Source organism: Tubulanus polymorphus, chromosome 4 (assembly GCF_964204645.1).
Source record: "Tubulanus polymorphus chromosome 4, tnTubPoly1.2, whole genome shotgun sequence".
Classification (NCBI taxonomy): Eukaryota; Metazoa; Nemertea; class Palaeonemertea; order Tubulaniformes; family Tubulanidae; genus Tubulanus; species Tubulanus polymorphus.
The window spans coordinates 632,352-654,876 of record NC_134028.1 but is presented as its reverse complement, the minus strand read 5'-3'; the positions used below and the strand labels follow the sequence as shown (position 1 = coordinate 654,876).

Genomic DNA, 22,525 nt, shown 5'->3' with positions numbered 1-22,525 from the left:
CTAAACGGATTTGATCCAGGTTTTTATCAAACATAGCACTAAAATTGGTATTGACCTCGCCAATATGTGATATCGATTTCCTTTAACAAATTACTACAGATCGTGAGCAGTGGGGACACAAAGTACACGACATCTTGGGGCTAGATTTGGGTTAGGTTAAAGGTCACAGCAAATCAAGGTCGTTGCTCCGGTTATGACATTCCCATTTATTTTGGTTATTTACGCATCGAATTTCCACTACTAACCTTAGTGCTTTTCAAATCAAGGATCGTTTCTATTTGACTGATAGGTAAAATATTCTTCCTAACAGTTCAAACTATTGCTTTAGATAAATCAGTGTGATTGATGATGTTTGTATTTGTTGCAGGCAGGCAGCACTGACCTGAGTCTGAGACTGTGTCTGTGTGTGACTGGTATTGGTGCGGTACCGTAGTAATAATAGTAAAGATGAACGCTGTGATTTCATTATGTCATTTCTGTGAACTTCACGGACCCAGTGTTTTATTCTGTACTCAAGCGTTTCACTCACAGGATCCTCACCAGCTGTTAGATTGTACTGTTCCTCCTTCTCCTCGTGAGGATTCTACTGCCTCGTACTATGTACGGGAAAGAGGAGGAGCTCGGTCTCCGTCCAGCTCGTATAACGATCAACCACCACCAGGGGGAGCTGCAGCGGCGATGTTGAATCATACAAAAGTTAAAACTGCTGATTTATGTGAGGTTTGTAACTGTCGGGTTAAACCATCAGCCAGTTGGTTAAAGATAACCAGCTGATAAATACCATAGTAACAATGAACCTTCAATTGTCACTATGTCGACTATCCGCTGGTTAAGTTTAAACAACTGCTGGAGCTGGTTACAGTCAGATTCAAGACCAGTCTAAGACCATCTCAGTTCTATAGCCTGTCTAACAACAACATCAGTCATTTAACATCACTTGAACTAAGTCACAACTGAACCACTGATAAAGTTTTATAAAAAGAGAAAGATGTTTTGAATATTTGTATTTATTTATTTCAGGCTTGTAGGTCTTTAGAACCAACTCAACCGGGGTTTATTAGTAATGATCACGAAGCTAAAGTGAGTTACGTCAGTAATCAATATCCCGATCACCCGCAGGTATTCAGTATGGTGCGTCAGGCGTGCGTACGCAGTCTCAGTTGTGAGGTCTGTCCCGGACGAGAAGGACCGTTTTTTTTCGGCGATGACAGTAGAGGTCACGTGTTCTCTCATACGTTCTATATTAAAGACAGTCACGCTCGTGGACTCAGTCGCTGGTATAGTATTCTAGTCGTCATGATGGATAAGATTTATTTGTTGAATTCGTGGCCGTTTTTAGTTCAGCACATCCGCGAAATCATCGACCATTTACAAGAGAAAGCTTCGAAAGTTTACGAGGAAGAGCAAGCTAAATGCCCCCAGAGGGCGCACCGGTTAGCGGTTAGTATGAATCCGGCGAACTTCAGGCAACATCGCGGGGAGAATAAACCTGCGAGATCTCTGATCGAATTGACACGAGATAAAAACATCTTCAGTCAACTTCATCTGAGATTCACGTGGATCCTAAAAGCTTGTAGTAATAGACTTACTGAGAAACTGCTGGAAGGACCTCCTACCGAGGATTCTATAGTCGATCTAGAGAAACAAGAAGGTTTGTTTGTTCTCTACTGAAATTGTTATAGTTATCATGATTATTCTGGGTCCGATCTAAGGAATGAAAGCCAATTGCCCAGGGGCAAGCATATCTGAAATATTGCTTGTCCCCTCCAAAAAATACTTGCCCTTCACAGGCAGTCCGCTCGGTGGCACTATCATTTGTTGTATCGAGTGGAAAAAAAGCTTTGTGCCATAAAATTGCACTAGCCCGGGGGATAAGTGATAATGATTACCTACTAGCCCTGATGAGAATATACTTGTCCCGTGCAATCGGACAAGTGCTTAGATCGGACCCTGTCATTATGTTAATGATTTCCAAATGACGACTTACACTTAGTAAATTGAATTGAAAATACGAATATGAAATTTTATGTTATTGCAGAAACTGATGAAGGATTTATTAAAGTATTCACTAAGAAAATGAGTGTAACAGATACGAGTGATATTGAATCTAATTGTAATGAGGAACAACCTTATTTCAATAATCTACAACACATGTTAAAGGTATTCTCAGTAATTCATTCTATCATTCTATTTGATTTACCCGGCTATAAGTCTATTGTATCACTTGTATTGCTTGTATTTTTCAGGTGCTAGGTTACCAGAAGTTTCATCTGTTGGCTCATCACGTCGTTATCGGAAACCAAATCATCCTGAGATCGAACAATAGGAACCTCGTCAGATCTATTATTGATTGTTTGAAGGTTTGTTCGTGATGTCTGCGATCGCCTATAGAGGTCACCTGCGAAGCTATGATATTTTTGAATTTTTTTTAGATGCTGCTTCCTAAAGGTTGCTGTCAGATACTGTATTACAGCGATCAGTATCAGGACTCGTGGAGATGTAGTTTTTTAGGATTGTATCCGGATACGGTGATTCCTGCTCACGTTCTACGAACTGAACTTTATTTATTGATGGATATAAAACAATCGCATCATATCGAAAATCCTGACGTGAATCAGTTAATTTATTCATTACATTCACAAGCACAACTTCCTGAACGAGGTATTTACACAAATCACACAAACAGATTACTCACGATCATTACAATCAGATTAAACTGCATTGTTGTATATTATTAGGTCCGACTGTCCTGTCTAAGATGGAGGCTGCTCTGATGAATGATAAATTATCTAATGAGGTCATCGTTCAATGTCTGATTTGTCAAAAAGAGGAATGGATGAAGTAAGTATCGATGATTGAGTTGTATTCGATTTAGGTCGTGTTGTGTTTATATGTTTGTGTATATTTCAGTAAAGTGAAAGTGTTATTCATGTTCACTAAAGCTGGTGGAAATAGAACTGAAGATGAAACTAAGAAACTGTTACAAGTTCTCGGAGCTCAAGAGGAAGATCGAAGAGTTCTCAAATACTGGATGACTGGATTAAGTGTACAATATAAAACACATATGCTTTCAGCTTCAATGTCTCAGGGACAGGCAGCTGCATCTGGAACATAGGCTCAATGTCTCAGGGACAGGCAGCTGCATCTGGAACATAGCCTCAATGTCTCGGGGACAGGCAGCTGCATCTGGAACATAGGCTCAATGTCTCTGGGACAGGCAGCTGCATCTGGAACATAGGCTCAATGTCTCAGGGACAGGCAGCTGCATCTGGAACATAGGCTCAATGTCTCTGGGACAGGCAGCTGCATCTGGAACATAGGCTCAATGTCTCTGGGACAGGCAGCTGCATCTGGAACATAGGCTCAATGTCTCAGGGACAGGCAGCTGCATCTGGAACATAGGCTCAATGTCTCAGGGACAGGCAGCTGCATCTGGAACATAGCCTCAATGTCTCGGGGACAGGCAGCTGCATCTGGAACATAGTTTTATTACCCAAATTATCTATAACATTAAACACTTAAGTTTCTATTGAAATACTGATTGTTTTAATGCAGTTACACATTGTAATTGTTAAACTTTAAACTGGAATATGAATATGGTTATATGATAAGGTTTTGAAACTTTAAACTGGTATATTCTTAATGGTGCTCACAATGTGATTGTGTTTTATTACATGTAAAGTACTCTTGTAATTTGTTGTTCTATAAACTGCGAACAATTGAAACAGAAAGATATTAGAATAAAACGTGAAGATACAACATTAATAAGACATGAAAGATGGATGTTTTATTAATTAATCATGTGTATATAAATAAACCTGTATGAATAATATAAACATATTTATAATGGAAACAAAATATATATAAACACAGTTTGTAAATATCGAGAGTTTATTGTTTTATTGTTTAATTTGAGACTCATTTACACTTGACTGCCACGAGGACAGACGATTGAAATCCACCACAGGTCAACAGGTCGGGCATTTGTTTATGGCGTCATACCTCGGCAGAGGTCCGAACTAATACATGTATTTCGATGATCTATGTGGGATTCGAACCTGGTGGAATCGAGAGGCGCGCGCGTGCCAATTTAAAGATGGGTTTTTAAGAGATCAGATTGTCTCATTCTATGATGTGAATTAGACCGGTGATGATGTTTTTTATCCTGTTTATAATCAGGTTGCGGCTCATGCGCACTGGTTAATCGATACCAATTTCTCTCGTAATCCAGTTCAACATCGCTGGTCGCGCTCTCCGCATCATCCTCCTCATCAGCGGCAGGGGGTTGCAGACCGCTGGATCCAGTATCCCGTCGCCTGAGTTTTACTGGCTCTAACTGCTGACCGGTTTCAGAATTCTCCTCACTTGGCTCACGTGACCCTCGCTCGTCGTCTGCTGTGACCTGAATTCTGGGAAGTTTAGAATCAGTATCGCTACCGGAAGCTGATGGACCTGCAGGAGTAATCTGCGTCACGTGACCTGGTGTTTTCTCTGAAGACCCCATTTGTCTTTCAAGGAATGCAGAAATTAGATCTCGTTGCTGTTTGAAAGAAGGTGAAACTCCTCCTGGTGTTTTTGATGTTCCCTCGATTGCTGTTGTTCCTGGGGCAGCAGGAGTTTCCATGGCTCCTGTGGCTCCTGCGGTTGGACCTTCCCGTTTGCCCTTGAATAATTGATCCAAAGATGTAGGAGCCGCCGGTCGGTCCGGTGGGTCATCTATTTCTACGATATTGAAGCCACGATCGAATATACTATAATCAGTAATACTCAATGATGAATCCCCTTCAGACGCCGCTGCTGCTGTGCTCCAGTTCGCACTCGCTTTACGATATTGTCCTTTAGCTTTTAGGGAATCTACAGCTGACGCGATAGAAGGGAAATTATCATTATTAACTGGTTCATCGAATTCAATCTGTTCATCTAGAAACGCCATTGTATCATTGATACCAGTAGCCGCTGTCGAGTCGCCTGCATAGTCCGTCTCATAGCGATTCAATGCACTTCCGGTTTCATCATCTTCAAACAGATATTCATCTGAAGTTTAATAAATTTGCGAAATATAAACAGTTTTGTTGCTGTGGTCGAATTTGCATTTGCAAAACACTGCAATCTTTTTTGAAATGGAAATAAACTTTTTTATATTTATATTTGGATTCCTTAATTTAACCTTACTTGTCACAGTTACCCTGGCTTCTGGACTTCCTTCCATTTCATTTTCAAGTTGAATATTACCTTCCTATTAAAATAGACAGAATTCCAACCATGATTCACGGAATATCTAGCACTCGATCCATTTTATCTTAATACTTGCCTTCGTCTCAAATTCTGACTCGTCTCTGAAATAAAACAAAACAACAAGTCATTTTAAGTGGGTTCATTATCACACGTTAATAAATCTGGGAATCGTCGAATGATTTCTGTCTTACCTTTGCCTGCCTACTGCTGCTGCTGCTGCTGCTGCCGGTCTCGGTAATGACTTCCATTGATGGTTTGTAGGTTTCCAATGCCAATGAGCTGTTGGATTATTTAAAGTTGATTGAGGACGGTTTGGAAGTGGTAAAGTTCCTGCTGAAAGTGTCCGTAGTCTTTCAGGATTAACACCCGGAAATACAGGATTTATATTATCCGGGTATAAGAATCTTTGTGGCGATGTTTTCTCAACTTGCTGCTGCTGCTGCTGCTGCTGCTGCTGTAGCTGATGTGCCACTATTTTACCCTGTAAAGCTGCTAACGCTTTCTTATCTTCGAGTTTTCGTAATTTCTTTTCTCGCAATCTTTTCCTTATGAAAAAAAGCAATTAGTCTATAATGTTATTGACTCTCAGTGGCCCTGTCCTGTTAAACTAGTGTACCTTAACCTCGCTTCCCTCCCAACCTGTTAAACTAGTGTACCCTAACCTCGCTTCCCTCCCAACCTATAAGTGAAAGTCCTAATTAAGATGAAAAACGTACCTTCTACACCAGAGAATGAGAACAATAATCAGTAAACCAAGTAAAAAAGCAGCAGGAATCGCGATTCCTAATAGAATACTTCCGTTTATAACAACCATTATGTGATCTAAAACAACAAATTATACGCAGTGAAAACCTCGAGATCACACTTTACACCTCGATCACACTATCCTCATCGATCACACTATCCTCATCGATCACACTGTCCTCATAAACACCTCGATCACACTGTACTGTCCTCAACCTCGATCACACTATCCTTTACTCATTTAGTCTTACCTTCATGTGTTGGTTTTATCCAATAAACGATTGATTTCGGAACAATCCTTTAATAGATAAATCCCTTTCAAACTGTTTTTCTATATCATTCTGTGAATTCATTCGCCGAAAATTATATGTACATAAATACTTTCATATTCTTTAGATTTCTGTTATTTCGTGGAAGATCAATAAATCACTCAAGTTGTTTTTAATGTCTTATTGTTATTGAGGCGGCTGTTATATGACCGTAGACCCGCCCTCTACTGAAATTCTAATGCTGACTATTTGTGTCCTAATTTTCTCTGAAAACCTGTTTTTCTAGTTTAAAACTCGCAGCTATAAGTTATAAGTATTGATCGAACTTCTATAGTTCGGGACACACCTATCCTCTAATTCAGCATCAGGACCACTCTGATCTCCGCAGCAGCAGTAATTACTGGGTTCGAACCCGGGACATCCGCTTCAGTTTAATGATGCTATGATCGCCATCTATTGGATTTTGGCAGAACCGACTAGATAGCTCTTATTTGTCTCACTGACTCTTCTTTAATGCGTTGAAATCACACTCGCCAACTGGTGGATTTCTATGCCACTACAGACTAATGATGGTTATATCCACCAGTTGGCGAGTTTGATTTCAACGCATTAAAGAAGAGTCAGTAAGACAAGTAAGAGCTATCTAGTCAGTTCAGCCAAATTCCAATAGATGGCGATCACGTTAAAAAATCTTGATATCCTCTCCATGTCGGGCATCCGTACATCCTCTATTCCGCATCAGGACCACTCTGAATTAGTATCAATTGTTACTGGGTTCGAACCCGGGGCACCCCTGTACATCCTCTATTCAGTATCAGGACCACTCTGAATCAGTATCAGTAATTACTGGGTTCGAACCCGGGACAACCCTGTACATCCTCTATTCAGCATCAGGACCACTCTGAATCAGTATCATTAATTACTGGGTTTGAACCCGGGACACCCCCGTGCATCCTCTATTCAGCATCAGTACCGCTCTGAATCAGTATCAGTAATTACTGAACCCGGGACAACCCTGTACATCCTCTATTCAGCATCAGTATCACTCAGTAATTCAGCGTCAGTAATTACTGGGTTTGAACCCGGGACACCCCAGTACATCCTCTTTTCAGCATCAGTACCACTCTGAATCAGTTATCAGTAATTATTTTTGTTAAGATATCAACATTTTACCGTACGGTGCTGCCTCTATGCTCATCGTTAGCGGGATTTTTATACACTAACATTAGTCAACTCTGGCAAGCTAGGGTTAAGGAGTATAACTGGACAGCACATCGATTGCCAGAGTTGACTTTAGTTAGTGTGTGAAAATCCCGCTAACGATGAGCATAGCGGCAGCACTGTACGGTCGGGAAACCCCTGTACATCCTTTATTCAGCATCAGGACCACTCAGTAATTCAGTGTCAGTAATTACTGGGTTCGATCCAGGGATCAATCAGGGGTCACTATGTTGAAATGCTGCAGGAAAATGTTATAGAAGAACCAAAAACAAATAAAATCAAACAAATAAATAACTGATTCAATTGATGTTTATTCAAATTCACGTAAAATTTTTACTATCGTTTTCAAATAAATTTTCGATTCCAGTTTCAATATCTTGAATACATTCTTTACCAGGTGATTTTTCGCGCAATTGTCTCTTGTTTTTACAGGTTTTCCTTTCATCACGTAGAGAATGTTTATTCTCAGATGCAGTTTCTGATCTATTCAACATCGCCTTGAAATTCTCATAAAACCTAAAAACATCAACAACAGCATTATCATCAGTGTGAAATACAATACGAGGGAGGATGAAGGGAGGGCTGAGGGGAGGATGAAGGGAGGGCTGATGGGAGGGTGAAGGGAGGGCTGAGGGGAGGGTGAAGGGAGGGCTGATGGGAGGATGAAGGGAGGGCTGAGGGGAGGGTGAAGGGAGGGATGAGGGGAGGATGAAGGGAGGGCTGATGGGAGGGTGAAGGGAGGGCTGAGGGGAGGGTGAAGGGAGGGATGAAGGGAGGATGAAGGGAGGGATGAGGGGAGGATGAAAGGAGGGCTGATGGGAGGATGAAGGGAGGGATGAGGGGAGGATGAAGGGAGGGCTGATGGGAGGATGAAGGGAGGGATGAGGGGAGGATGAAGGGAGGTTAGGGGACTTCAACTAACCTTTCAATACGAACTAAGTTTTCATCCATTTTACTGTTCGCTATTTCAGCTATAAACTCCAAATACTGAAAAATACAATCAACAATGATTAGATTTAATTGTAAACAGGAGGCGGAGTTACAGACAGTGATTGACAGACACACGCACCTCTGTTGAGACTAAAAGTCGCCCATGTTTAGATAAAGGAACCTCCATTGAGTGCGTGCTTCTCACAGCCTATCAACATAAACACATACAGATAATAGATGAATCAGTGACAGAGGGTGAAACTAGGGAGGAACAGGAGTCCAAAGAGAGAGGGAAGGGATAGGAGCCCCAGGAGAGAGGAGGGACAGGAGCCCCAGGAGAGAGGAGGGAGTCCAAGGAGAGAGAGGAGGAACAGGAGTCCAAGGAGAGAGGGAAGGGATAGGAGCCCCAGGAGAGAGGAGGGACAGTAGCCCCAGGAGAGAGGAGGGAGTCCAAGGAGAGAGAGGAAGGACAGGAGTCCATGGAGAGAGAGGAGGGATAGGAGCCCCAGAAGAGAGAGGAGGGACAGGAGTCCAAGGAGAGAGAGGAGGGACCAGGAGCCCCAGGAGAGGGGAGGGAGTCCTGAAGGGTAGGTGATAAATCCTGATACTTACAGCAACAATTTTACCTTTATTACTGACAGTAATTCCTGAGTTTCTGAATCCACTTTCAACTGCTACAGCATGCTACAAATATATCATCATTTCAACTGAGTCTGACGGTGAGACAGTAGACAATAGGTGGCTCCACTTACCAGATTTTGTGCATGTTTTAATGTTTTACATTGAACATGAAGAACAAATGGTTCAAATTTAAACACTGCATTTCCTTCTAATAATTCACTGTGTTTTATCTACAAATTCAGAGAAAAACATTTTACAACTAAAGCCTACAACCAGTGCTAGGGCTACTGGGTCTGGGCTACTGGGTCTGGGCTGCTGGGTCTGGGCTACTGGGGCTTGGGCTGCTGGGTCTTGGCTACTGGGGCTTGGGCTGCTGGGACTGGGCTACTGGGGCTTGGGCTGCTGGGCTACTGGGGCTTGGGCTGCTGGGTCTGGGCTACTGGGGCCTGGGCTGCTGGGTCTGGGGTCTCATGTCTGTTGAGGTTATCTTTGCTGTAAACAGTGACAGTGTGGTGTGATAGACATGCCCCTCCTCCCTCTTCCTCCCTCCTCCAGGCTCATGATGGATGCTCCCCTCCCTGGACTAAAAACCTTGTTACTTCCTCACCAAATCCTCAACTTGTATTTTATCATGTGATACCATCAGCCAATTACAGCCTTTTTTCTGCACAGCACCTGCGATCTATAAATAAATAATTCATTTCTACTAGACGGAGCGAGTTTACACCGAACAACTCTTACACAGACTATCGATTTTACCTGATTATCCACACATAACAATCTCCCTGAACAGGAACTCAAACTAAAATAACTGTCATTACAGTTAATGAGTTTAATCAATTCTATTATCGGTTCATCTATTGATCCTTTACGACTTAAATCAACGGAATTTAATACTAAATGTTTTTGTTTCACGAATAAACTCGAACTTTTTTCAGCGGCGGCCATCTTGACTTCCAAAACAATTCAATATAAGATTATTGAAGATAAATTGGTTGAAACGCGTATAAAGCGACGAGGTCTAAATATAAATGTCACGGAACATTTTAGATTCTTATGAAATGCAATTAAAAAATTGCACAATGATTGAATTGGTTTCTATATAAATTATGGACTGAATTTACTCGCTTGCCACAAGTGGAAATCCTGGACTGCCATAGAAGCATCATCAAATTATCTTTATTGCTTAAAGAAGTTTGCCATCGATTATAATACCCACTGAAGTTATTTGGCATTTTGTTTACCCAAACAAAATGAATAATAAAATATTATTGAATTGAATTTCTCGCTTGCCACAAGTGGAATTCCTCGATTGCCGCTGTAAGCATAAAACCGCATCAAATCTAGGTCACCGTATCCATAGCAACTGTTGAGAGTAAAAAATGTCAGATTTGACTCGTTAATACTTTGAATCAATTCAACTTCGTTCCACAGCAACATACACCATGGCAAAATCATGACAACCCCTTAGTGTTTATAGTCTCATCACTGCCAGAGAATAAAGAAATCAAAATAAGACACATTTACCCACAAATATTTAATTTTATTGTACACTATTATATGCACAAAATAAAGTGGTTTCCAAAAGAGAATCCGGGGACTCTTGGTTAGAATCTTGGTCCAAGTTGAAATTTTTCTTGTTTTTTCCTCTTTGATTTCATGCCTGATTCAGATTCATAGAATTTAGTGATACATTGATTATTACAATAGTGTTACACACAGCAAGGAAAACAGAAAGAAAATAATTTCCAGCAACAAACCATTTGCCAACTGGCAGTCAACAGCCCCAAATAATACCGTATATCACAGTCAATATTCATCTTTATGATTCTAAAACTTTTTTTGATTTTCCAATTGTTATCAGATTAAGCTACTTTATAATTTGTCCTTGATTGAATGAATTTGCAGATTCCATTTTGCCCATGAGAGATTTTTATTTTGACACAAAATGTAGCGAAAAACAACCCAATTTTCAGAAGAAAAAATTCCAATCTCATCTCAATCACCAGCGTTAATCCTTTTATATAATACATGCATATATAACAATAAACAATAAAACAATGTAAATACATGATATTATTTAACACTTAATGACAACAATGTTAGAATATTGTTTTAAAAGTGAGGTTTGAAAGATTGATGTTAATGTAAGTAATGTAAGATCAAGGTTCGCAGTGATTAAATCCAAGTTTATCGAGTACGTGAAGAAATTTTAGTTTAGCCTCTAAAAATCAAGCGCATTGGAAGCAATTTTAGAACAGCAAATTTAATTAAATTTAGTCAAAACACATGAAAGAAAAATAATGTCATTCAGTAAATTATTGCCGTTGCTTTTTGCCACTGCAGTCGCTGCACTTCCAACATCACTGAGAATAGTTTGACCCTTTTTCAGAGTAAGTGACCCGGGTAGTAGTGTGATGTTGTGCTCTGAGGATAGAAGTGAATGGGTTTTTTATGTATGGAAGGCTGTATGGAATGGAACAGGAGTTCCCCCTCACCGCGGAACAGGAGTTCACTGAGATCCCCTCACTGGGATCAGGAGTTCCCCCTCACCGCGGAGCAGGAGTTCCCCCTCACCGCGGAGCAGGAGTTCCCCCTCACTGCGGAGCAGGAGGTACTCTCCTCCCTGATTGACTATGATCTCACAACTCTACTATTAAATGCACTGTGTTGAGATTCAATCATTGATTACACTCTCTTCTGTAATTCATTGTTTTGTTCTATTTTCACTGAGTTATTTCTTATATTTACACCTCAAAATAATATCAAACAATGATTCTGTACAAGTTTTTATACACAGATTTGTTAACTTTCGAGCACTTTATTTCCGTCAGTTGGGTATTTTTACTGGTGGGTTAATTTCACACATCACAAACATTTTACGAACAAACTCTACACATCTCCCTAAATATGACCTGACATCATTTTTCCAATTATTTATGAATATATAATGAGCTGAATGCTGATTGGCTCATGATGACATCGGGTTTACAATTCAATAAAACAATCAGGATGTTTTAAACGAATATTCAGGTCAGATGTTTGAAATGATGTATTTTTAATGACATCGACTGCTATCGATGTCTATAGTATCGATATCATCGATAGTCGGTTCAAGTGGGATGTTCACTACTTTAGCTGATAGGAATTTATGCGCTTCATTCATTACGTTGATGCACATGATCTTCACTGGTCGATATCCGGGCATTGTAGCGGTCAGCGTGTACTGACCATCGGTCAATAATCTCCAATAATCACCGGCTTCAGCTGAAATACACATAAAACAAATAGATTAGAATAGAGTTACAGTGAAACTCATTTCAGTCAACAAATAGATTAGAATAGAGTTACAGTGAAACTCATTTCAGTAAACAAATAGATTAGAATAGAGTTACAGTGAAACTCATTTCAGTAAACAAATAGATTAGAATAGAGTTACAGTGAAACTCATTTCAGTAAACAAATAGATTAGAATAGAGTTACAGTGAAACTCATTTCAGTAAACGAATAGATTAGAATAGAGTTACAGTGAAACTCATTTCAGTAAACAAATAGATTAGAATAGAGTTACAGTGAAACTCATTTCAGTAAACAAATAGATTAGAATAGAGTTATAGTGAAACTCATGTTCAGTAAACAAATAGATTAGAATAGAGTTACAGTGAAACTCATGTTCAGTCAACAAATAGATTAGAATAGAGTTACAGTGAAACTCATGTTCAGTCATCTATATGATAAGTTCTCAGTGTTGGTGTCTGAAATGTGATCAGTATATTAAACTGACAGTAATTACCTGATTTCACATCATGTTTAATAGTTTTGCCTGTTTTATCATCATTTACTGAAATCGAAGCTCCTTCAATCGGTTTCTCACTTTCTCTGTCATACACAAAACCTTTCAATCCCATGTGGGCCTGAAAAACAAATACATTTAAAAATATTACCACAAGCTGACAGCTACATCGGTAGCTGATGAGTGATAGCGCATCTGCTATAGCATCTGTCTGCCTTTTTAAAAACCCTAACGGTATAAAAATACAGAACTGTAGGTCGACAGTTGTCTAGTCGGTTTAACTGTGAGACAAAAAATTCATTTTCAATGTTTTTAGTCGATAGAGTAAACTCTCTCTTCATGAGTAACTGGATCCAGAATCACGCAGTGGAAATATATTTGATAGATATTTCTGCTATTTCTGTCACGCTATATTGAAATTATAAGAACATTAATTAACGATGTAGTAAATCACTAACCTGCCACATATAATTGATCAATGAAGCTTTATTATCATTCCAATATTTCGGTAAAGTTGTAGCATTCGGAAACTTGATGCAACTCAATTCGATCGTCAACTCGAAACAATTTGTGGTGAGATAGTTGAAATCCTGCATACCTTTAAAACGATACAATTAATTAATAAATAAATCACGTTTGCTCGAACACAATTTTCTCATTTGAAAAGTTATCGCTTAAAATAATAACATCTCAACTCAATTTGAAGATTAATGAACAAACGTTAGTTCATGATGTCAACAAATAGATAACTTCAAGTGTATTTCAGAAATGTGAAGTATTTATAGTTCAAGTGATGAGTGAACACAATGACTGTAGAGTAGAAACAAAGTTTTAATCAGTTTAAAGTAAACTGCTAAAAATGTTAAAAGTAATTTCAATAATTCATTAACTTAAAGAAATTCAAAGAATTTGATAAAATTCAAAACGTAATCAGTGAATGCTTTCAGCGTCAAGATCTTCAGAAATGAATTCACAATTATGGAATTTGAGAGATGCTTTTAACAGACAGAGACAAAATTAAACTTCTGATCAATAGTTCATCTGCTGCAGACTGCAGTGTGAGATAACTAGCGAATTCCTACATGACGTGAAGCCGTCAGAGATGCAGCAGCTCAGAGGGGGAGGGAGAGGGTGCAGCAGCTCAGAGGGGGAGGGAGAGGGTGCAGCAGCTCAGAGGGGGAGGGAGAGGGTGCAGCAGCTCAGAGGGGGAGGGAGAGGTGCAACAACTCAGAGGGGGGGAGAGGGTACAGCAGCTCAGAGGGGGAGGAGAGGGAAAGGGAGGGGTGTAATGGGGAGGATACTAACCTCCAGCCAATGAATACCATTTAGCTCCGTTAGTGATACCATATTTAAATGAATCCTCTCCACAAGCTTTATCTTTCTTTCCCATTACTTTGTGAGGAACAGCGTAAGCTAAAGCTAAATGTCTACAAAACAACAACAACAACAACATTAGATTCAAAACCAGTAATGAGACTAATAAACAATAGAGGGCAGCGCGATAAGATGTGATTTATTCACCTGCACATAAATACATCGTGGTTATAATCCGTTTATGAGGGTATTAACAAATTCCCAGCACTCGGGCGGAGGAGGGGGGATATTAATACCCCCTCCATCACCGGGGGCTGTTTATATCTATTTCATGTGATGATAATTTGTTCTTATGAATATTTTATGAAATATAACGGAATAAAAACATTGCTAATGTCGTGATAATCACAGCTGCAGCAGATGTCTTTATGTGGGGATAAAACAGGATCAAAGAAAAAAGTTTCGAATATTCGCACAGCTCTCAGTCGTCTCTCGATGTTCTATTAGCGGTATTCATACATGTTATATGCGTGGGTCGATAGAAGCTTTTAAATAGCTATAAATGGTGCCTCACTGATCCCGGTACTAACTGATATCTTAGTATCATCTCTCGGTTAAGATTTATAGAAATGTCAACATAATAAAAACATGTTGTAAACTCTAGAAGATAAAGTGACAAGGTGAATATTCTTTGTCTATTTGAGCCACAAATGGCAACTACAAAGCGGGTTTTTTATGAAATGGCATCATGGCCAATTTCACAAAAACTCGATTTAATTTCTTCATTAACCGGTAAATAATTCCGATGAACATGAAATATGGATTTAACCTCAATACACAACTGTTTAACTATAACTAGTCATATCTCATATAAATAGATAATAGAATTAATATTTTATGATGAATCAATGAAGTCTGAATAAATATTAAACATCATCAGCTGTCACCGGACAGAACGGCCTATACAACACGTCATTACTGATTCTATATCCAAACATTTTCAACTGATGAATTTTAGAAAATTAATGAAAGGAAAAATGTATAAATAAATGAATGAATCACAAAAACTGGTGACTTTGAAATTAAACAGTTATCCTAAATTTCCTGTTCTAAAACTAATAGAATTCCCTGAACGTGTAGAATTATTTACATTTAGTTGAACTCACGAGACTCTATACACAGAATATTAACACTTTGAAGTTTATGATTTACAGAATTTTGTCGTCATCAAATTAAACTCGTCTGCACATTTTAAAAAATCTGCTTGAGGCAATTACTGAAATATCCATCCATCTGTCTGTGTCGGTCTGTCTGTCTCTTATAGATCAAAAAACACAAACACTAAGTGACAGTCAGTAAATATTGATAACAATCAAACATTAAATATCTGAGAGGAAATTAAAAACTGCTCAAATATCAAAATCTGATGAACTATTATATTACTGAGGTTGATTAATCTGTTATGGAGGAGAGAGGTGGCCAGTGGTTGGAGGTCGTCCTGTTTGAGTAGGAGGGAGGTTGTCCTGTTTGAGTTGGAGGGAGGTTGTCCTGTTTGAGTTGGAGGGAGGTCGTTCTGTTTGAGTTGAAGGGAGGTCGTCCTGTTTGTGAGTTGGAGGTCGTCCTGTTTGTGAGTTGGAGGGAGGTCGTCCTGTTTGTGAGTTGGAGGTCGTCCTTTTTGTGAGTTGGAGGGAGGTTGTCCTGTTTGAGTTGGAGGGAGGTCGTCCTGTTTGTGAGTTGGAGGTCGTCCTGTTTGTGAGTTGGAGGGAGGTCGTCCTGTTTGTGAGTTGGAGGTCGTCCTTTTTGTGAGTTGGAGGGAGGTTGTCCTGTTTGAGTTGGAGGGAGGTCGTTCTGTTTGAGTTGAAGGGAGGTCGTCCTGTTTGTGAGTTGGAGGTCGTCCTGTTTGTGAGTTGGAGGGAGGTCGTCCTGTTTGTGAGTTGGAGGTCGTCCTTTTTGTGAGTTGGAGGGAGGTTGTCCTGTTTGAGTTGGAGGGAGGTCGTTCTGTTTGAGTTGGAGGGAGGTCGTTCTGTTTGAGTTGAAGGGAGGTCGTCCTGTTTGTGAGTTGGAGGTCGTCCTGTTTGAGTTGAAGGGAGGTCGTCCTGTTTGTGAGTTGGAGGTCGTCCTGTTTGTGAGTTGGAGGGAGGTCGTCCTGTTTGTGAGTTGGAGGTCGTCCTTTTTGTGAGTTGGAGGGAGGTTGTCCTGTTTGAGTTGGAGGGAGGTCGTTCTGTTTGAGTTGGAGGGAGGTCGTTCTGTTTGAGTTGAAGGGAGGTCGTCCTGTTTGTGAGTTGGAGGTCGTCCTGTTTGAGTTGAAGGGAGGTCGTCCTGTTTGTGAGTTGGAGGTCGTCCTGTTTGTGAGTTGGAGGTCGTCCTGTTTGTGAGTTGGAGGTCGTCCTGTTTGTGAGTGGCTGGATTGGTAATATTTGCTGAACTGACTCAGAATTTAATAATCAAATGAAATATATCTTAATAAATAGATAAGCCAGATGAGTGCGTAACAAATAGCGTTTATCAGCGTTGAGTGTATCCCAGGGGAGGGGAGTGAAGGGGGAGGGAGTGGAGGGGAGTAATGGGGAGTGTGAATACACTCTGTGTGCAGAAATGTCATAATGAAGAATCTGTGGAATATTTCGCAATAGGTGAAGATATCCGGAGAACCGGGTGTCGTCTGTCCGTCCGTCCATCCGTCCGTCCGTTAGGAGAATCATTAATCCTGTTTGAGAATATGCCATTATTGGAATCTTCTATTTCCTGTATTATATAAATATAGCAGGAGTGAGGATCCTGTGAGGATTCTGTGAGGATTCTGTGAGGATCACGTGGACATCACGATTAACTCGTCAGTACTCAATCAATCAATATAGATTAAACACGTCACATATCCTATATTCACTTTCCGTTTAACATCGTTTGCTTCAACACAAAAATAACTCATTTTGCTGGTAATAAATAAATAGTGTGTAATGTGAACAATGAGAGATCAACATTTCATGAAATAATTACAATCTATCTCACATTTAACTCACTACGTAATTAGACACATGTAATTAGACACTAATTAAATTAACTTCAGATATCTTAAATTATACTGAAGGAGCAACAGTTTTGTCAAATGAAATTATCTGGTGCTGCTGCTGGTGCTGGTGCTGCTGGTGCTGCTGCATGTGTGATATTTGATTTTGAAGGTTTCTGAGATGATAAGGTATGTCTAATGCAGTATTGTAATCTGATGCAGCTTACTGCAGGTATTATTAGTATAGAGACAGGGAGAGAGGAGAGAGAGACAGGTGACACTGTAATCGTGTTGATACAACCATACACCGCAAACTTACATCATTACTAGATAAATCAACCCCTCATATTATAATCACCACTCCCTAAAAACCCCCTTCACTCTCAGGATCTCTCACATTTCACATCACTACGCATTATTAATTAAAGTCAGTAATTACCGGTACTGATGGAGTCTAGGGCGGAGTTGATCACAGACCGATAGATATAATAGATAGAAACCTGCCCGGGCGAGTGAGATATAAATCTGATTTGTAAACAGCAGAATTGTGTGGTGTTTTTCTGTGACACATTATCACCACGAGATGCATCAGCGTTAAGATTAAATACCAATAATGTTTTTTTAGACCGAGTAGTAATCCCAGTGTGAGGATAAAACTACAGTTAGATCAATGATATTAGAACAACTGATGGAAACTCAGTGAACCATCGCAAGGGGAGAATGGATCATACCATCGCGAGGGGAGAATGGATCATACCATCGCGTGAGGGGAGAATGGATAATACCATCGCGAGGGGAGAATGGATCATACCATCGCGTGAGGGGAGAATGGATCATACCATCGCGTGAGGGGAGAACGGATCATACCATCGCGTGAGGGGAGAATGGATAATACCATCGCGAGGGGAGAATGGATCATACCATCGCGTGAGGGGAGAATGGATCATACCATCGCGTGAGGGGAGAATGGATCATACCATCGCGAGGGGAGAACGGATCATACCATCGCGTGAGGGGAGAACGGATCATACCATCGCGTGAGGGGAGAATGGATCATACCATCGCGTGAGGGGAGAATGGATCATACCATCGCGTGAGGGGAGAATGGTAGGCACTGATCATACCATCGCGTGAGGGGAGAATGGTAGGCACTGATAATACCATCGCGTGAGGGGAGAATGGTAGGCACTGATAATACCATCGCGTGAGGGGAGAATGGTAACCACTGATAATACCATCGCGTGAGGGGAGAATGGTAGGCACTGATAATGTCTTAAAAATACGTTGTAAAGTTGTAGCTAAATCTCAATAAATAACAGCAAACAGTTTAAAACTATGCAACAAACAGATTGATTCACTTAGCAAGAAATCAGCAATAGAATAGAACACAGGATCCAGTTCTACAGTTCAGGATCCAGTTTCACAGTTCAGGATCCAGTTTCACAGTTCAGGATCCAGTTCCACAGTTCTGGATCCAGTTCCACAGTTCAGGATCCAATTCTAAAGTTCAGGATCCAGTTTCACAGTTCAGGATCCAGTTTCACAGTTCAGGATCCAGTTTCACAGTTCAGGATCCAGTTACACAGTTCAGGATCCAGTTTCACAGTTCAGGATCCAGTTCCACAGTTCAGGATCCAGTTCCACAGTTCTGGATCCAGTTCCACAGTTCAGGATCCAGTTCCACAGTTAGATCCAGTTCCACAGTTCTGGATCCAGTTCCACAGTTAGATCCAGTTCCACAGTTCTGGATAAAGCTCCACAATTCTCGATTTGCAATATTTTAGAGTAAAGCCTGTAAAACGATGTGGAGAACTGTGGAACTGAATCGTGATGTTTAATCAGTTCTTACCTGAATGTTTTATCATCAGGTGATTTACTGTATTCTTTCTGTATATGACGATCTCTACTCTCATCGTACGGGTAATTAGCTACTATATCCCCCCCATGAAGATTAGCTGACAGTACAAACGGATACGACAGTAACCAGTGAATCACCAATCGAGTTTCGATCTGAACCTAAAATTAATCAAACGCAAAAAAAATTTCTCGACAAAATCTTCAAGTATTTCATTCGTGAATCGACTGTTTATTAAAATATTTACTTCTTCAAATTTCTGTTCAAATGCGGCGAGAATATCTTTATAATCTAACAGATGATCGAGGTGATATTCATCGTCAAAACCTTGTTCTTGTAATCTGAAAGCTATTCGATCCATGTCTGGGAAATCTCTATTGAGATCGACGCCGTTACCATTCGCTCGTCCGACTAACCAATCCTTCTTACCCTTCTATACATAAATACAAACATTTTTTAAATTAGCCTTTTGTAAAAAACTGATGGAATATTCGGTCATATTTTCAATTCAGTTTTCTGTTCTAGTTTGTTCATTCAAGATCTCGAGATACTGGTGGGAAATATTGTCCTATAGAATCAAGGATTGTTTATGAAAATTCCAGGTTATTGGGTCAGATAAGAATAATTATCAAAAGAGATTGATGGGAAATTGATAAGTGAATAGATTTGACCACACCTGACTGGTCACCACAGCACAATGGGTCACCACATTGACCAGACTAACTGACAAACACAGACATTAACTAGAGCACAGTGGTCTAGTGGTTAGGAGAATGCACTGGCAAATGAGAGACCCGGGTTCAAATCCCGGGTGGGCTGGAGCTAGGGTTAGTGTTAGCAATGGAGATGGAGTTAGGGTTAGGGTTAGCAATGGAGATGGAGTTAGGGTTAGGGTTAGAAATTAGGGTCAGGGTTACTGGGGCTGGGGCTACTGATAGCGCTAGGATTAGAAATAAGTTCCTGAATTGAGCAGAACAATTTTTTTTTCTTAGTTTCAGCTGTTACATACCTGTTCACTGGCTAACTGCCATCCATCAGGGTTCATGCTGGGCATTATATGAATCTCAGTTTTATTTATCAATTTCTGAATTTCTACGTTTCCAGCTTTATATTCTTCACACAAATAATCGACAAGTTTTAAGAGTAATTCTCTTCCTACGACTTCATTACCGTGCATGTTACCTACATACTTAAACATCGGTTTACCTGAAAAAAACACAAACACTAACTAATAATTGACTGACACCATTTCAACTGAAATCTATCAAAATTCACGCAACTCAAATCTATTTGATTCATACAATTTTTACTGCTATAACTGCCAACAAAGCATATCTCGATAAATACGAGATTTCACAAATAGTATGTAAAGTTACAGGTTGAAATCATTGTCATTAGGAACCGATATAAAGATGACCATTAAAATGTAATAAACACCAGAGAATTGATCAATATCAGAGATAGATACGACCACTAACTACTACTGCTGCTGCTGCTGCTGTAGCGTGTCACAGGCAGTACGTCATCGGTTGTCATAGTAACAGGGACTGACACCTCTCTCTCTCTCTCTCTTACAGAAAATATCCATATGAACAATCAGCCTAAAATCATCTTTAATCACTGATTAACCAACAGATATTATCCATATTTTCCATTCAGTTTTAGAGATATTTTCCATTCTGTTTCAGAGATATTTTCCATTCAGTTTTAGAGATATTTTCCATTCAGTTTTAGAGATATTTTCCATTCTGTTTCAGAGATATTTTCCATTCAGTTTCAGAGATATTTTCCAATCAGTTTTAGAGATATTTTCCATTCTGTTTCAGAGATATTTTCCATTCAGTTTTAGAGATATTTTCCATTCAGTTTCAGAGATATTTTCCATTCAGTTTTAGAGATATTTTCCATTCTGTTTCAGAGATATTTTCCATTCAGTTTTAGAGATATTTTCCATTCAGTTTTAGAGATATTTTCCAATCAGTTTTAGAGATATTTTCCATTCAGTTTTAGAGATATTTTCCATTCAGTTTTAGGGATATTTTCCATTCAGTTTTAGGGATATTTTCCATTCAGTTTTAGGGATATTTTCCATTCAGTTTTAGAGATATTTTCCATTCTGTTTCAGAGATATTTTCCATTCAGTTTTAGAGATATTTTCCATTCAGTTTTAGAGATATTTTCCAATCAGTTTTAGAGATATTTTCCATTCAGTTTTAGAGATATTTTCCATTCAGTTTTAGAGATATTTTCCATTCAGTTTTAGAGATATTTTCCATTCAGTTTTAGAGATATTTTCCAATCAGTTTTAGAGATATTTTCCAATCAGTTTTAGAGATATTTTCCATTCAGTTTCAGAGATATTTTCCATTCAGTTTTAGATATTTTTCATTCAGTTTTTCAGATATTTTCCAGCTGATAATGTTATTAGAATAAGAATCAGGGGACAGTTTGAGTTCTCTAGCATGAAATGATAATTGAATGATGGATTTTCGGGAGGCTATTTATTACAAAGCTCTAAATCAAATAGTTATTTAAGAACCTCGTAGTGAAATATTTAGTTTGCCATAATTCAGTATAACTGTGAAATCAGTTGCTGTGAGGCATCTGAGAGGCAGGTCACATACAAAACTACAGCTATTTTCAGGAGATCGTAACAAAGCTTATCTATCAAACTATATATACATTTTTAAAGAGTTTAATAACTGATATGAAACTGATCTCAAGACAAAAATAAGTAAACAACAAATTATCTGGTCGTGACTGTGTAGCCCACATCACTCTATCATCTCTATAGGGCCTAAAAGTAAAGCAGGTCTCCTTTCTTTTGTCTCAAATTTTATCCCCTTTTCCCGATGAGTCGTCAATCTCTGTTTGTTATTTTGACTGACTTACCCGGAGCATGTTTTCCTGGGTTGTTTGAGAACTCAATGACTGTTAACTTGTTTCCACCAACTGTTGTATCTGGTTTCGGCGATGCCGTCAAGTTGTAGACTCGAGTTAGATGAGGACATTTCTGATGAACTCGATTCAACGTTGCCACTAATTGCTTGTAGTTGTGATGATGTTTTAAGTTATATTCCGATCCAGCAGCGGCTGCATTTTGCTGTAGCCCTAAAACTACTACTAAAACTACTATCAAACTTCGAACATGATTCATAGTTTAAATCAACCGCTGTTTTAGTGTTAAAGAAAATCGCTGTTCAATCTGCCGGTGTTCGGGTGTTAGATCAACTGCAGCTGTTACTGTAACTGAGAAAATGCACCAGCTGTCAAACTGAGGAGAAACACAGCGCTATTTACTTCCTGGTTCTGACGTCATTTACCAGCCACAGCGTGGCAGCACTAGACGGTACTGTTTCCAGGTGGCGGGCGGCCGTGCGGAGCCTCCCGCTGTCAGCCGGTGGTATCCTACACAGACCAGCATCGATGCGTAGAACTAAAACATCGATTTATCCATTTTAGACTGTAACGAAGTTGCCAAAAGTCTTCATTGAGCGTTTGCATTATTGCCGGTCCTCTGCCAATTTTAACCGCTT

At 39.6% G+C, this 22,525-nt stretch overlaps 5 protein-coding genes across 7 annotated transcripts; 1 reads left to right on the top strand and 4 right to left on the bottom strand.

The window, feature by feature from the left end:
* Positions 1-198: 198 nt before the first annotated feature.
* Positions 199-3,876, top strand: LOC141904565 (folliculin-like). 3 transcript variants are annotated; one of them, XM_074793166.1, is made up of 8 exons: positions 199-289; positions 368-720; positions 1,021-1,651; positions 2,039-2,160; positions 2,247-2,360; positions 2,433-2,661; positions 2,739-2,841; positions 2,911-3,876. In XM_074793166.1, the coding sequence occupies exons 2-8, from the start codon at positions 448-450 to the stop codon at positions 3,113-3,115; spliced, it is 1,677 nt and encodes a 558-aa protein (XP_074649267.1). In that variant the 5' UTR covers positions 199-289; positions 368-447; the 3' UTR covers positions 3,116-3,876. The 3 variants fall into 3 exon arrangements, with proteins under 3 accessions (XP_074649267.1, XP_074649269.1, XP_074649268.1); XM_074793168.1 differs by having other exon boundaries at positions 200-289; positions 532-720; XM_074793167.1 differs by having other exon boundaries at positions 211-720.
* On the bottom strand, positions 3,785-5,254 carry LOC141904566 (uncharacterized). Its single transcript, XM_074793169.1, has 2 exons — positions 5,173-5,254; positions 3,785-5,034 (listed from the first exon to the last, which is right to left on the bottom strand). Exons 1-2 carry the CDS (start codon positions 5,207-5,209, stop codon positions 4,091-4,093), a joined length of 981 nt encoding a protein of 326 aa, XP_074649270.1. The 5' UTR covers positions 5,210-5,254; the 3' UTR covers positions 3,785-4,090.
* Positions 5,239-6,360, bottom strand: LOC141904567 (uncharacterized). The gene is made up of 4 exons (XM_074793171.1): positions 6,231-6,360; positions 5,952-6,057; positions 5,427-5,780; positions 5,239-5,336 (listed from the first exon to the last, which is right to left on the bottom strand). Exons 2-4 carry the CDS (start codon positions 6,047-6,049, stop codon positions 5,279-5,281), a joined length of 510 nt encoding a protein of 169 aa, XP_074649272.1. The 5' UTR covers positions 6,050-6,057; positions 6,231-6,360; the 3' UTR covers positions 5,239-5,278.
* A 1,429-nt stretch (positions 6,361-7,789) lies between these two features.
* LOC141903310 (tRNA wybutosine-synthesizing protein 3 homolog) lies at positions 7,790-9,968 on the bottom strand. The gene is made up of 7 exons (XM_074791413.1): positions 9,780-9,968; positions 9,628-9,702; positions 9,152-9,250; positions 9,012-9,083; positions 8,539-8,607; positions 8,392-8,456; positions 7,790-7,985 (listed from the first exon to the last, which is right to left on the bottom strand). Exons 1-7 carry the CDS (start codon positions 9,966-9,968, stop codon positions 7,790-7,792), a joined length of 765 nt encoding a protein of 254 aa, XP_074647514.1.
* A 584-nt stretch (positions 9,969-10,552) lies between these two features.
* Positions 10,553-22,289, bottom strand: LOC141904009 (carboxypeptidase E-like). Its single transcript, XM_074792448.1, has 8 exons — positions 21,882-22,289; positions 19,999-20,195; positions 19,237-19,422; positions 18,984-19,150; positions 14,119-14,240; positions 13,272-13,411; positions 12,814-12,934; positions 10,553-12,287 (listed from the first exon to the last, which is right to left on the bottom strand). The coding sequence occupies exons 1-8, from the start codon at positions 22,144-22,146 to the stop codon at positions 12,079-12,081; spliced, it is 1,407 nt and encodes a 468-aa protein (XP_074648549.1). The 5' UTR covers positions 22,147-22,289; the 3' UTR covers positions 10,553-12,078.
* Between the last annotated feature and the right edge of the window lie 236 nt (positions 22,290-22,525).